Below are 15,487 nucleotides of genomic sequence, written 5' to 3' on the forward strand. Positions count from 1 at the left end.
CATGGTTTTGGTATTGATGCCAGCTATGCTATACAGAGCCGGAGCGATAGAGGCATGTGGATATGGGTAAAGATGAAGCTAATGTCAGCAGAATATGTGACCAGGGCAGATGTGAATGAAGCTCTTATAGTAACAAAAATGAAAACAGGACCATATCAGGACAACCAACACTGGGCAAGATTGAAGGGTGGAGGCAGATTCTACATTAAAACTCGGAAGCCACGCCTTCCCCAATTAGATGGGTAATCATTAAAGCCATCTGCGTTATGTGCTCTGGCTTATGTGCTCTCATATAATCCCTTCATTATGATTCCTGTAGTTCTGCCTGAGGCTTGGGTCCTACCCTGTCTTATTTGATTTTCACAGAAGCCCCTCGGAGTACACAGAGCTTGTGTTTTTAAAAATTCCTCAAAGCTTTGTGACCGAGTGTGTCTAGTACAACAGAGCTCACACAGTGCTTCATTTCTGGTACATCTTTCTTAGATTAAAAGAGATATGTAGCCACTTCAGTCTTTCTCTTTCCTAGTCTCTAGAAGTCCTTGAGATAAAAGAGTGGTGACCATTCCTTCTGAAAATGGAGGTCTAGATTGTAGATAATTGGTCTCAAGCTAAGGAACACTAAACACCTTCAAAAGTCCAAGAGACAAGGAACACTGTCCCTGAGGACCTGCAAAAAGTGTGACTTTTATTTCACACTTGTAGCCTCCAAAACTGGATGAGAATAAGTAGCTGGTGTTTGAATTCACCTAGTTTGTAGCCATTTGGTCATAGGCATGGGAAACCAATATACTCCCAAGTATTGTTAGGCCTACTTTTATGAAGAGAAAAATGAAGTTCACGCTGGGGAAGGTCTACCTAGGCTTATGGTCCCCTTGCCCAGGATCAGGTGGGTCTCTGTGTAACATACAAAACTCAGAGTATAGGAAGGATGTTGAGACCCTTAACTGCCACACTGTGTGTGCTTTAGATCCCAGGGGCTCTGCTGTGGAGGCAGGAACTAGGGAAGGAACTAGGAAGACGCCCCTGACTGCTGGGAGTAGAGGAGACAGAAACCCCAGGTCCTCACAGTGTCAATGGTTCCCCCATGTTCTTCATGGCAGACTTGAATTCCATCTAGAAGCACATATTAAATGACGTTATCCTTCCAGTCAGCTCAGTGAGATTTCTTCTTTTTTCTTTGTCCTGGAGACTGAACTTGGGGCCTCACATATAGAGACGCACCCTACCACTGATCTATACTCCCAGTTGAGTGAGGTCTTCGTGACAGTCCTTTAAAGGCTGATACAACATGAATATTCTTGAAGAAGGAAGCTTCGTGTTAAGGATAGTTGGGCCAAAAATACAGACTGTCCCTAAATCCCCAATCCATCTACAAACTTTAGGCTGCTCACACTTGGGCTGCCTTGTAGCAAATACAAAATCCTAATTTGTTCAACCTGTTTTTTTTTGGAGAGCTGAAACCGACCACGTCTCAGTATAAGATACAACAGCAGCTCGGTTTTAGAAATCTTGTGTTGATGCTGTTGTTGTGGTGGTGGTGATGGTAGTAGGGTGTGTGTGTGTGTGTGTGTGTGTGTGTGTGTGTGTGTGTGAGAGAGAGAGAGAGAGAGAGAGAGAGAGAGAGAGAGAGAGAGAGAGAGAGAGAGAGGACCACAGTGCACACATGATGGACAACCATCTTGAACTTCCTCTTGGTTTGAGATAATATCTCCCTTCGTTTGCCATGGCATACACAAGGCTCGCTGGCCTTTAAGTTCCCAGGAATTCTCCTGTCTCTACTTCCCATCTCACAGTAGGAGTGCTGGGATTTCAGATGCACACCACCATAATTACATAATGGCTTTATGTGAGTTCTGGGGATCTAACCTCAGGTCTTTATGCTTACAAGTGAAGTATTCTCCCCACAGAACCATCTCTCCTGTCCGAGTTCACAACTGATGCCAGTTGGAAAGAAACTTGAAAGTTGTTGTTCATCCAAGACCAAGCACTAATGAAACGCAGCCCTTCCCTTAGTTCTATGAACTCCTCTCTGCCACCTTCCTGTTCCCTCTATCAGCCTTCCTTTCAGACAGATGAAAGCCATAGGCCCTCCACCTAGAGACTATTTAAACTCTGCCCTACCAATGGGCTGCTGTGGCGATGGTAAGGCGAGCTTTCTCTAGTACTCCCCCCCCCCCCAGTGCTGAGGCTTTGACAGAGACCAGCCAGCGTCATGATCAAGAGCACCTCACACTCACAGGCAGCCCTACATTCCACTGCGAAGAAGCTGCACGCACAGTGCTTGCCTAATGAGGTCTGTGGTAAAAACTCTGGCTTTAACTAAGATGACCCACTCAGCTCCATTAAAGACCAGGCTTTACCACTGAAGCACAGTCACGCCTTAATTAAGTTCTTTATGAGCCCCAGCAGGCCTGGCATAGATGGATCAAAATGCTGACAGCGATGCCAAGAGAATCAAAGGAGCCGGTGTCCCCATTCCACCCAGCGACGAGGGAGAGGAGCACACAAAGACAATGTTTCTAAACAAAACACACTTCTGAAATCCTGTATATTCTAGAAAACAATAGTGACTGACCCTCCAACCTGTATTTTTGAACACTGACCGAGCACAGGCTTGACTTGAAACCTTGATGTTCACTCTCTTTTCTCCTATTCTTTTTTTTTCCTTTCCAATTTTTCTTCTCTGAAGGGAGAGCAGCAAAGATAACTACATAGATAGAGCAATTTGTTTTGACTCCAGAGACGTGGAGCATCTGGCTTTTGGACTGCTACACACAGTATGGCCACCAGCACAGCTCTGTGTAGTGAGAGGGGTTAATAGTTTGGGCTGTTCCCCTCCGTCCTCCTGGAGCTCCGACTTTGGCTTTAGAGGTAAGTGGTGAACTTCAGACAAGCACACAGTGTTAGAGAGAAGAACAGACCATCTATGTGTATGGGGAGGACCCCAGTCTGGTTGAAAGGGAACAGACTAGATCCACACAGGACTATAGGACAGACCTTTATAAACGAAAAGTTGGCAGTTGCAAAATATGGAGGGGAGCCTGAGAAATGGGTCAGCAGGTAAGAGTATATATTGCTCTTACAGAGGATCTGAGTTAGTTCCCAGCACCCACATGGGTGGCTCACTACTGGCTGTAACTCTAGTTCCAAAGAATCCAATGCCCAGGGCCTCTGACGGGCACCAGTGCATGTACGTGCCCACTCGAAGATACACATTTTTGAAAATCTATTTTCAAAAATACAGGGGGAACAAATAAAATACAGAACCCTCCCAAAACAATTACATAGGCACACACTCATTCCTAGGTCTTCTAAACCTTTTCTTTCAAGGCTGGTGGGAACCCATCTAGAACTGGGAAACCGGGTAGAATTTTTTTCATTTGGTTTCAAAAATAAAATCTGATGTTCAAGTGTTGTTAGGGATTCATTTAAGTTCCTTCCTTAGCCATATTTAGAAAAACAATACATAGTGTGGTGCGTTCAGCAATTCTGAGGCAGCAAAAACTAGGAGTCAACTCTAGATTGCTTTTCAAGATTGCTCCACTGTGGCGGAATATTGGGCACATGGCTTCCTGGGTCTCTGAATGCTGAACATTTGTCTGAGTGCCCCAAATGATGGCCTGTCAAGATGGTGTCTGTCCATCCTGATAAAGGACTTGTTTTCACTTTAATGAGACAATAAGACATTGCCACTGAAATGGTTCTGTGGAAAGAAAGGTTATTCCATATACATGGATGGGCATTCTCCTCTGCTGCCACGGTGCTTGAGTGAGTCCAGAGTGTGAATGATGTCCCTCCGTCATGGCCTGGGTATAACCTGGAGACTACAGTCATGTCTGCCAACTACAAAGATACTCCTTAGTGACTGTCCCTGAGCCACCTGCCATGGCCTGTAACTCATAACTCTTTCCTAAGCACCAGGGGTTAATCTGAATCCCCCTTTCAAAAGATAACCAGAGTTCTTAAGAAAAGCCTTGAAAACCAGCTATCATCAATGTGACATCAGCATGTGCCAGCCAAAGCCAGGCAATGACTTCTATTGAGCTAAAACTGGGTGAGGCTGCCCCACTCAGATCTGGCATCCAGATCCCCAGAAATGGCTTCTACTTGTCTAGTTTCCTTTCACCTAAGAAATCTCATCCATGGCATTGCCCTTTATTGAAAGCACCTTCTTCTTATTGAAGAGATTCCCAGAGATACCCCACTCCCACTTTTCTTCTCGTACACAGTTTTATGGAAATTCAGTCTTGAGCATCTACATTATCTGAAGGTTTTAAACAAATGCAGGAAGTCACTGTGGCCACTGACCATTCGGGATCGTTTTCTACTTTTCTCTGAGAGGGCATCAGGTGAGGTGAAATGCACTCGTGAAGACTTTTCTAGAAAGTTCATGCCACTAAGATCTCTCCCTTCCATTAAAGTTTGGTTTAGTTCAGGAAGGACTGGTCAACATTTCCAAGAAGTAGGTTGCATGGAAAGAGGAGCGTGGGTCCTGGGACCCGAGCCAGGAGCTTCGGTGAAGCCATATGCTTACTAAACCACAGCAAGGTTCGACCTCGGAGCCTCCTTCCTTGTTGAAATAATGGGAATAATAACATCCATGGGCAGACTTAAGAGTCCCTAATACAAATTGGGTCAAAAAACAAACAAACAAACAAACCCACAACTCTACTGGCCACATCATGTTCCATGTACACATTCTGAATAGTCTCATGTCCTATAGCTGTTCACACTGGCCATTCTCCAGTGACTTCTCTCTCTAGCAGCAAAGCTCTAATTTCAAAGATAGGAAACTTTTTAATGTCTTGTTCACGTGTTAAAGACCTTTTTTATGATAGAAGTCGGAGGACAAGAGTGTATCCAATTCTTTCTTTGGAAATAGTCCAATAAAAACTTTCAATATGAAGCTCAAGGAAAAATCCTCTTTGTACACCAAATTGGCAGAAAAAAATCCTCATTATTTTTTTAGAAGACAGAACATGACTCCCACCACTGTGTTAGACAAGTGGGAAGTTGAATATCAAAGCCAACAGGAACTTAGGTCGTTCCTCTAGACAGAGAGAGCTGGCTCTAGAAGATTTACTGGCAGATCCCAGGCCATTCCTGAATTTAAGCTCATCTTTAGGAAACAGAAAGTAGACGTTGAATATAATGGGCTCTGGGTATCGAGAAAGGGTATACATTTAGTTGCCAGATCTAAAACACAGAATCACCAAGTGGAAAGCACACTGTCACAGTTTCCAGAGCCAGCAGGTGGCTTCAGAGGGAGATCAAGGAATAACAAAGATGGCGGAAACCCTGAGCCCTGAAGGGGAGGAATGCTCTCGGCTAAACTTTAAAAGCCAGAGATGTCCAGCACCATCTCCACCAAAGGTGTCGTGAGTTCCAGCATTGAGAAGGCGTTGGTCTTTGGAATAAAGGGACCAAATGGATCAGTGAATCAAATGGCTCAACAGAGGAAGACCCACTTCTAAGTAGATTCACAGGAAACTCTTCAAATATGACCATCTCTGTTATAACCACCCCTGTTTTACATCTTGCGTCACAAAAGGGAAGCAAGACAGCATACAGCCTGGTAAAAACACCACCTTCCCAAAACACAACTAAGAAAACAGCTCTGACACTTATTTGCCTTTGTTTTTCTTATTCACAGAGTCCCCAAATCCTCCAGAAGCTGCCAAGGAGAACCTGCTGTTCAAACACTGGTTGTAGATGTCCCTTCACAGTCAGGAAGAGCAGGTGGCTCAGGGAATAGAGAGAGATGGGAATTTCTCTCACAGGTTACAGATGCACCTGGGTTAGGGATCCTCAGGCAGAAGTGAAACCTGCCTTTCCACCTGGGTCAGTTCGCCTCCATCATAGCCACCTAATGACCACAACCTCCCTGACCCAGAGTTGCCAAGAGGTCAAACTGGGGAGTCTGTGAGGACCCCAAGTTCACTCACTTGTCTTCCGAGAAACTCTTCCCAGTAATAACATCCTTCCCTTGAGGCACATAGTTCCAGTATTCTTCCACAATCCCAATGTAGTATGTTCTGGTGACTGCACCAACCAGTCCAAGCAGACCCAGGAACTCAAGAAGGATGCAGCCACCCGGCTGCTTCAGAAACATTTGTGAATGTAACTCGGGCAGGCAGTCTGCAAGGGAGTCAACCTGGTGATCCCTCCCCCTCACTTAGAGCGAGTTATAAATAAGGAATGGACTGGCCTGGCCCCTCCTCCTCAGGTAGCTTGGGGTTGGGACATGGGCTGACAACTTGTGCAAGCAGACCTCCCTCAATGGGAGAGTTGCTATGACGACAAACTTGCCAGCCACCCAAGAGATGCATGACTGGCTTATTCATTCACTGCCAAGCTACACAGGCCTGTTTCTGAGAGTTTTGGGTACTCTGTTCTATATGAGTCATTTGTCTTTCCCGGGAATGGCAGGGAAACCACCTGAGAGATGGGTTCTCCCCCACCCTCCTTTTTTCCACACATACTTCAGAACTTTGTACAGTTGGAAAAGTGAGCTGGCCAGAGTGGGCCATCAGGAAATAGTCCAGGCATAAAATAAGGTCTGATCTCTGTTGGGATGGCAGAGGGGATGATGTAATACCTTCCGGCTTGTTTTATGAGGCTACAGGAAACACTCATGTCAACGCATAAAGCTCTAACAGCACCATAAACCCCACTACCAACCCATCAACTTTCTCGTCTCCCCAAAATACTCAGACCCCACCAGCAAAGCTGAGGGGCTTGGCTGCCCTCATCAACCAAGAGCTTAGACTTTGACACCCCTAAATCAATCATTTTCCTCAGAATGAAAGACAATGTCAGAGGATGAGGTGCCCTCCAGACCACAAAGATAAATTTCAGCAGCAGAACTTTGAATCAAAAGGTAATGAGAGTGCTTCTCCATACGCCTTGAGCGATGACCTAGAATCTCAGTGTTGAAAGAGAGAGAGACCTTGTCCAGCCTTGGAAGCGAAGCAGTCGGATCATGCACAGAGCTGTTCCTGAGCCATCGGTTTCAGTGTGAAGTGAAGAGCCTCCGGGGCTCTGAAGCTGGACAGGCTTGGATCTGAACCCAAGCTCCACTGCTAGCCAACTTCACAGCACTAGGGAATCAACTGATTGCTCCAAGGCTCTGTCTGTGAGACAAGATGGAGGAACTCTCCAGAAGACTTAAGAGGACAGTGTCTGCAAGGTGCCCGCCTCCATCCCCAGCACAGTAGAAGGTTCTCTCTAGCCATTGAAGTCCCCACGCCCATAGTAACCATACAGTGCTGCCCTAGATCTTACTTTACTTTTGTTTCTCCCAAAATTCTTTTCTTTCTACTTTTCCTGCCAAAGTTCTGCCCACCATGCCTTCTATAAAGCAAGCGAGCACCATAGAGATTCCACAGCATGGGTTTTATATATTATCTCTCCCAATAAAGTGTACATTGCTTGTACTGTCTCACAGCCAAGTGCTTCACTGCCTTGGATTTATTAACAGCACCTCTCAGTAGAATAATTCCCACAGCATATTTTTTTCCACTCTAATCTACTTTTGACTCTATGATTCTGGAAGTTTCCATGGAGTTAGGACAGTTACAGCCACTCTAGAGTACTCCCAGGGTAGCTGTGAATAGCACTTTGACAAAGAGGTGGACATCTTTGGGATATGGAAATGTCTCTGGTCAAACAAATTCTTATTTATAACCCAGAAGATCAGGCTACTTGGAAGCTACCACAAATTTCCCCCCAAACGAATCATGTCCCATGTTCCAGTCCTAGCATCCAAGAGGCAGGAGGTCCCAGAGCTCAAGGCCAACTACTCGAGCTACACAGATAATTCGAGGTCAGCCTGCATTTAAAAAGAAAAAAAGAAAAAAGGGAGGGTCGGGGGAGCTAGACAAGGATAGACCAGAGTTGCTACAGCAACATGCAGTCAACATACTGAGCCCCTTTATAGAACAGAACGCAGTCACTGAAGAACAAATGACAAGAAAAGTGTCTGTTTCAAATGACAAATCAGGATTCCTGGAAAACAGTTTGAAAACTTTTCACCTCAAGGCACTGATATTCTGGTCAAATGGTATCTGTACGTCCTAAAAATAGGAACCTGGCCCCAAAGGATTCCCTGCTACCACAGCACAGAAAACAACACATAGTGTGATTGACAGGACAAGATGTGGTTACAATGAATGTAAAGAATCCAATTAGGAAGACTGTGAATAACATTGACTCTCAGCTCCACTGGGCATAAACACGGCCATTGATCCTCGAATGGATGGAGTAGCCCCCTATTCTCCTCAGTAGACTCACTGGGTTATCTACAGTGACATGATACCACACACCTCTCTGAGGTAGAACACGGGTATTTTATCTATTCATTAACACTTTACCCAGTATAGAAGGGATCTTAATCTTATTTGCCCGATTGCCCCCTTGCTATCCTCAGTCCTTCTTGAACCTTTCTTCCTGGCAAGTCCACCTCCTACTTTCAAGGCTGAATGTGAGCCCCTGGGTTTAGTTAGGGTTGCCTCCATGAGCAGGAATGGTAGGTGATTTGCTGGAATGCGGGCAACTAACTCATGGCTACACCATCAAAGAAAATGACTTCTCCTCCTCCAGTAGCCATTAACTGGTTCCTCAGGAATGGGTGGAGCCTCTGCTTCCCCTACCCATGATTGACAGTTGACTGACAGGTATAATCCTAAAGCTTAAGGTGTTTAAATATCATATTTGGCTCAAGAACAGCCAAATCAGACCAATCATGTTCTAGGTAACCTTAGCCAAGGTGTCTGTTTTACATTGATTGATTGATTGATTGATTGATTGATTGATTGAGAGAAAGGTGGAGTGGTCACGATGTAGCCTTGGGTGGCATGGAACTTACTACACAGACCAGATTGGTTTCTAACTCTTTTCCTACCACATGCTCAGTCTGAGGTATCATTATAATAGCCTATCTTAATACTATCTGCATTTTTAAAAGAAATAGGTTAATTCTCCTTCGGAGACTCCTACCATCCCAGATCCTGACCGTGAGCATCCATTGGCCCAGCCTTCTCACTGCTATAGAAGACAGTGGAGATCCAGCCTCATGAGACCCTGGCTCACTTGGTAGCCTTTCTAATTCCCATGTGGAGCCCCAAATTCCTGGCTTCTCTTACTGGTGTCGGAGTCAGCTTGCCAACTGGAACAAGTCTGTGTGCTGTCACGTCAGGTCACACACAGGTCTTATCAGCTCCTGCATGAGGTTGAAGTTAGGGTTGAATCAAAAGGACACACCCTCCATCCCTCCCTCTTCTTCTCCCTCCTTTCCCCCTTCTGCTTATTCCTGGTAATGCTGGGGATCGAACCTGGAGCCCTATACATGCTAAGTATGTGCTCTCTAGATAACTAAGAGGATCCCTTTAAATAATAAAAAAAGGAGACTTGCAAAATAATTTTAATCACAAACATAAATTCATCCCAAGGTATGTGAAATGCAGTTACTTGCATTCTATATCAACCACAGAAAAATAAATAAAATCTGGAGACTATGAGGGAACCACCACATGCATATTTGCTTGATAACAAGAACAGGTGACAGGAGACTGCCAGGACCACGCCCTGGCACAGAAGAATACTCCTGCAGGGACATCTGCCTAGCCGGGGTCTAATCTCCCTCAGCTTGATGCCACGTCTTGTGACGTTACTGTTCCCTCCCATGACAGGGAAGCCTGGCCCTGGCCTTGGCTTTCCGTTCAGCCCAGTTTTACTGTTCTGAGTGTGGTGGTCTAGGGTGGGCTCAGATTTGAATCCTGACTCAGCTGTTTTCTGCATATAGGATCTTCCTGAAGGCTTAAGTTAAGTAGTTATTCACCTCCCTCCGATTTAGTGAGTATTATCTCCCTCACAGGGTATTAAGTTTGCACAGTGTCTTAGCTACTTTTCTATTGGTGTGACAGGATACTATGACCAAGACGACTTATAAAAGAAAGCATTGAATTTGGGGCTCAAACTTCCAGAGGGTTAAAGTCCAGGACCATGGTGGTAGGGAAAATGGCAACAGGAACAAAAACAAGGAGTAGCTGAAAGCTTCCATCTGATCCACAATCACAAAGTGGGGAGGACACACACACACACACACACACACACACACACAGAGGGGGGGGAGCTCTATAACTGGAACTGCTGTGGACCTTTGAAACCTCCAGTGACATACCCCCTCCAACAAAGCCACACTTCCTAATGCTGCTTTCCAAACAGTTCCATCCACTGGGGACCAAATATTCAAACACCTGAGCCTCTGGGCACCTTCTCATTCAAACCAGCATAGACAGGATAAAAAAGAGACAGTAAGTCAACTGGAGTGACTTAGCTCATATCCTTTCCTGGGAGGAAACACTAGCATCCCACAAGAAGTGGCTTCAGCCCCAAGTAGAATAGGCCATTGCTGGGCTGATGTCTCAGCAGAAGTACACTGAGTTATAGGGTTCTTGTTTCAGGCAAACGTACACAGGCCTTGCCTCAGTCTCCAGGCTTCATTCTCTAAAGTGACATAATTAACTCCATTTTGAGTCTGGCAACGTTCATATGCGTTCTCTCATTTGCTTATTATACTACGCTTAGGGCAAACATTTTTGCCTTTGTCTGACAAGAGGGGATGCTAAGGCTTGGAATGGTCAGCTGATTTTCTCACTGAGTACCTCACACCCAGAAATGATAGAGTCCCTTTCATCTCCAAAGCCGCATAGGTAGGTGTCCAGTAAAGAGAAGAACAGGGTAATAGAGAACATACAGATGCCCGCTTCGGACCACTAATGGAAATCCACTCTCTATAAAGAAAAATGGGCTATACACCTATCCGCTGTAGAAGAATGCCAAAATGGTTTTTGGGTACCATCCACTCGGATGGTCCAGATAAAAGTGTCACAGAAAACCACAAACTCTCCACAAACATACCATTCTGCCCTAGCCTCCATTTTACTCCCAGCCTCCTCTCACCCCACCCTCCACCCCCAGGAAATTCCTTCCCTTCTTCTCCAACACTCCTGGGTGCTTCCTCAAGTTCCGGCCACGCCCAGCACACCAGCCTCCGCCCCCAGTTTAATCACTCCTTCCTCTGACTTCCTCTGCAGTGGGCAGCTGGCTTGCTCTCCCTGTCTATTCCCTTGATGGCTTAAGTACCACTCTCCCTTGCACACTGGCGTCTCCTTGGAAACAGCATCTCCCCCTGTTCTCCAGCATCCACCCTCCCGAGCCAGAGGTCTCAGTTTAATTCAAATGCAAATTCAGCTCCGGAACCACCCAGTCTCCACCTGTCAGCCTCTGCCACACCCCCACCCCACCCCCACGCCCCCGTGTCTAGACTCCTGGGCTAACTAGGTGTCATTTCCCCAACCTTCACCCCAACTCCCCTGGGGGGTGAGGGTGGGGGAACTAATTTCCTCGGCCTGACCCTGTGTTGCTGTCGTTCACGTGCCGCTTCTCCAGGCTTGGGGTTGAAGAGCCAGCCTTGCCCCATCTTCACACTCAGAGTTGGTATTGTCGGGATGAGGAGATTAAGCGCCCATCTCTGAGTGCTGGGCAACTAGCGCAGAGGCAGGCCTGCAGCGAACCCCAAGGAAACAGCAGTATTGATGGAGTAGCACTTTTAGTAAGTTCTTATGTCTCCTCTCGTTTATCCTCTGAAAATGTGAGGGAGACATGACACATCGAACCCCAGGGAGGGTCTCACACACAGTGAAAATAGCTGAGTCAGGATTCAACTCGGAAGCTCACACCACAGACCCCAACCCTGGCCGTCAGTACATAGCAGTTCTGTGTTATCCTGCAAGCCATGTCCAGGCTGCCCTCTCATGGAAGGAAACAGTAAAATTATATGAGGTCTTCTCCAGCGTAAGCAAGGACCAGGCTGTTGAAAGGAACAGAGCTACTAAGCACAGGAGGAAACTGCCCAGCAGCTGGAGTCCCGTCCCGTCCTGTCCCCCCCCCCCCCCCTGACCCCCCCTCCCGCCAGGAAGCCATCGAGCTAAGCAGCCACCGGAGCCATTCTTCTGTTCAGTGAAGGATGAGGCCCACACAGTCCCTATCTCAGAGTCTAAAAATGCAGAGTTGACTGAAGTCGATCCCAAATTGAGCATGTACAAAGAGAACCTTGGGCGGTGTCTGTGGAGTGCCCGAGAGCTTCGGGTGGTGGCCCAGCAGCTTGCTCTGAAGCACACATTTTATAGGGTGGAATAAAACATGTAGAAGTCTCTCTCCTAGAAACCCTAACCTATTAACACCACTTTAAAAAGAAAAATACCAATGCCTTTAATCAGCACTTGGGAGGCTGAGGCAGGTGGCTCTCTGTGAGTTGAAGCCAGCCTGGTCTACATGACTTACAGGACAGCCAGAGCTACCCTGTTCAAACAAATAAACAAACAAACAAATAAACCCCCAGAGTATATACAGACGGGATGTGTAGACAGAAAAGAAGAAAGTTAGCCAACCTCAGGGGTCAAGGGACCTGGAGGCCATGTGACATCAGACCCTGCTGCTTACTAAGTACGGAGAGGAGGGCAAGGGTCGTGCTTTTAGGGCTTTAAACCTAGCTTTGGACTTGGAGCCGTGGTTCAGCAATGCCAAGCGCTTGCTGCTCTTGCGAAGACCTGGACCTGCTCTCAGCACCCACCTTGGGCAGCTCCCATCCACCTGTACCTCCAGGTCTAGGGAAACCAATGCCCTTTTGCTGGATCCATGGGCACTGCCACTCAAGTGGTACAAATATCATCAAGCAGGCCCACGGATACACATAAAATACAGTAAATAAATATTTTAAGAAAATACATATAAAGTACAATAAATAAATAAACAAACGATTGTTCTCTATTTTCAGTCATACAGCTCGTCCTTCAGGGCTCATACCTGACTTTGCAAACTAAGCTGACTCAATACCTCTATGTGGAGTCACCAGGACTTTAATTATGAAGTAAGGGTTCCTCACACTGGGAAAGGGCCTGGAGATGCCTCATATCCCATAAGCCTGAGGCAAACCACCCTGCAAGAGACTAAAGAACACCAGCTTCCAAAAAGGAAGAGCGTAGAGCTGGCCCTTCCGTCTCTGCAACTCCTCTCCACAGGAAGCTTCGCACCCCAGCACTCTGGGATGAGTGATCCTGAGGAATTTGGGCAGAGCTGTCCTTGGGTGTGGGTCAGAGCAGCCTTGCATAAGTCACTGAGTATCACCACAGTTTGCAGTTACTGTTGTAGTAATCCAATGTCGCAGTGCCACAAAGACACATCATCCCCACTGTAAGAAGGGAGCTGGTCCTTGAGACCACCTCCTGCAGCTACAGCCAGAGCAAGCCACAGGACTCTGGAACAAGCCTGCGACACTAGTCCCTGAGTGCCCGGCTGATCTACCAGTCCTGGGGCACAAGTATTCCAAAGAGGAACATGGAAACAGAGACCAGATCCCAAGGGCCATTTAAGTTCCTGCCTGAGCTCAGAATGGCTGGCTCCAATGGCACAGCCAGATCCAGAAACCAGACAGAAGCCATCCTAAGGAAAGTGCTCAGAACAAGGGACGCCCAGGACTTCAGTTTAGCACAGGCTCTCACCATCGGATCTAAGGACAATACAAGGATCATGCCTTCCACTCCCCTTTTCAGTCAGAGTTTAGGTTTGTTTTCTTATTGACGAGAGAAAAGCAGAGACAGGAAGATCCCTGGGTTTGAGGGCCAGCCAGTCTAACCAAATGTATGAGCTTTATGTAGCCACAGTTCAGTCTCTGGTCTACATGTGTATGCTCACATATGCATGTACAAATGAACACACATACATACATATACACTGGAAATATCCTTTAAAAGTGAGGGCTCTAGCAGCAAGTGTAGGCTGTCTGAACTGAGGTCTCCCAGGGACACAGATCCCCAGGAGAGGCACTTCTGGCCATCAAAGCACCGTTCTGGAGAGAAGAGTTTTATTGTAGGGATTCATCTCCCAGCTCCCAAGTATGGGCAGGTAGACACACGTAGCACGGATTCTGGAACACAGCCAAGACTCTGCCTGGCCTCACCACTGAGGCTTAAATTCCACCATCAGAGAACTCTTTCTTTGCAATAAGATGAACCTTGTAAAAATTTTAAGTATCTCCCGGTATTGATCTCACTGGTGTGGCTGCCGAGAATGGATGAGTTTATTAGGCCTTTTCCCATGAATAGGATTAGATTGAGAGGAGGAGCTGAGAGAGTGAGACACACATTAAGACAGCTTCAAACCAGAGGGAACCCAAGAATACATCTAGGTCAGAAGATACACCATCAGCTCACAGGCTGACTTCAAAATATTCTACTGGACTAAAATAGTATCCACTAAAGAATCTGTACTTGATTGCCTCCGAGAGCATGACTCTTCCAGCTCATCGCAGACCCTATAATGTCTCTCTTGTGTTAGTCTGCATCACTAGCTCACGTGAGTCCTGAGCTTCATTTGTTTCAATACCATCATCCTCTACTTACCCATTAACTCACTCATACACTCCTCACGAAGTGCATCCTGAGACTCTGGCCAAGGAAGGAGATGGGTGACTGCAGTTCTTCACCTTTCGCTGTCTCCTCCAAATGCAACCTCCTAATCTCACCCCCAGCTCTGTAGCAAACCACCTGCTGCGGCCTTCCCTCCTCCCCTGCTTCCATCTCCAGTGGATAACACAGACCTTGCTCTGCAAACTCTCTCCCTGCATGCCTCACTTTATCCCGGTCTCCAACACTAGGAGGCATTCCCTGGGAACCCACAGACCACTCCAGTCAGGGAGGCAGGGAAGCAAGTAGCGTAACAATGGACTATGGATCTGTCTGTCTGTCTGTCTGTCTGTCTGTCTATCTATCTATCTATCTATCTATCTATCTATCTATCTATTTTGGTTTTTAGAGTTGGAGATTCTCTGTGTAGCTCTGGCCATCCTGTCACTTGCTCTGTAGACGAGGCTGGCCTGGAACTCAGATATCCACCTGTTGGGGATTTGATTTGTGCTTACATGGGAATCCGTATTTCACTGCAGGTCCCTGCCGACAGTTGGTTTTTTTGACAGGTCAATAAAGAGCCAGCGGCCAATATCTGGGCAGGGTGACAGAGTTGGTACTCTTAGGCACGAAAATGCCTGGGAGGAGAAAAGGGGATCCCACCATGAGAGGAACACAGGATGGACCACACCGTCAAGGAGCAGGAGATGAGATGGCTGAAATGTAGGTACAAAGGGAAAGTGGCCCCGTGGGAGGGCTGCCCAGAAGGAAACAGAGCAGCAAAGATAAAATATAGATTTGGAAACTGTTAACTCAGGAATACTGGAGGGGCGTGTGTGCTAGCTGTGGGGAGGTTTGGAAGTGCTCAACCATTGAGCAAAGTAAGGCATATTAAAAATAACGCTATGTGTACAAGTCTTTTATTCGTGAATCCAGAGCTCTTGATTCGGTGCAGGGCTGCGTGCACATGGGAGTTTAGGGCAGACCTTTAAATATTTTCTGGTATATCCACTTACCTTCCA

The 15,487-nt window shown here is 46.6% G+C and overlaps 1 protein-coding gene across 1 annotated transcript in view; it reads right to left on the reverse strand.

The window, feature by feature from the left end:
• Positions 1–6,112, reverse strand: part of Hephl1 (hephaestin like 1) — a 65,057-nt gene extending 58,945 nt beyond the window's left edge. The window contains exon 1 of the mRNA XM_032909916.1: positions 5,946–6,112. Coding sequence (XP_032765807.1) covers positions 5,946–6,112 — 167 coding nt within the window. The remainder of the gene's footprint in view (positions 1–5,945) is intronic.
• Positions 6,113–15,487: the final 9,375 nt, after the last annotated feature.

The sequence above is a fragment of the Rattus rattus genome, chromosome 8, assembly GCF_011064425.1.
Source record: "Rattus rattus isolate New Zealand chromosome 8, Rrattus_CSIRO_v1, whole genome shotgun sequence".
NCBI classification, from domain to species: domain Eukaryota; kingdom Metazoa; phylum Chordata; class Mammalia; order Rodentia; family Muridae; genus Rattus; species Rattus rattus.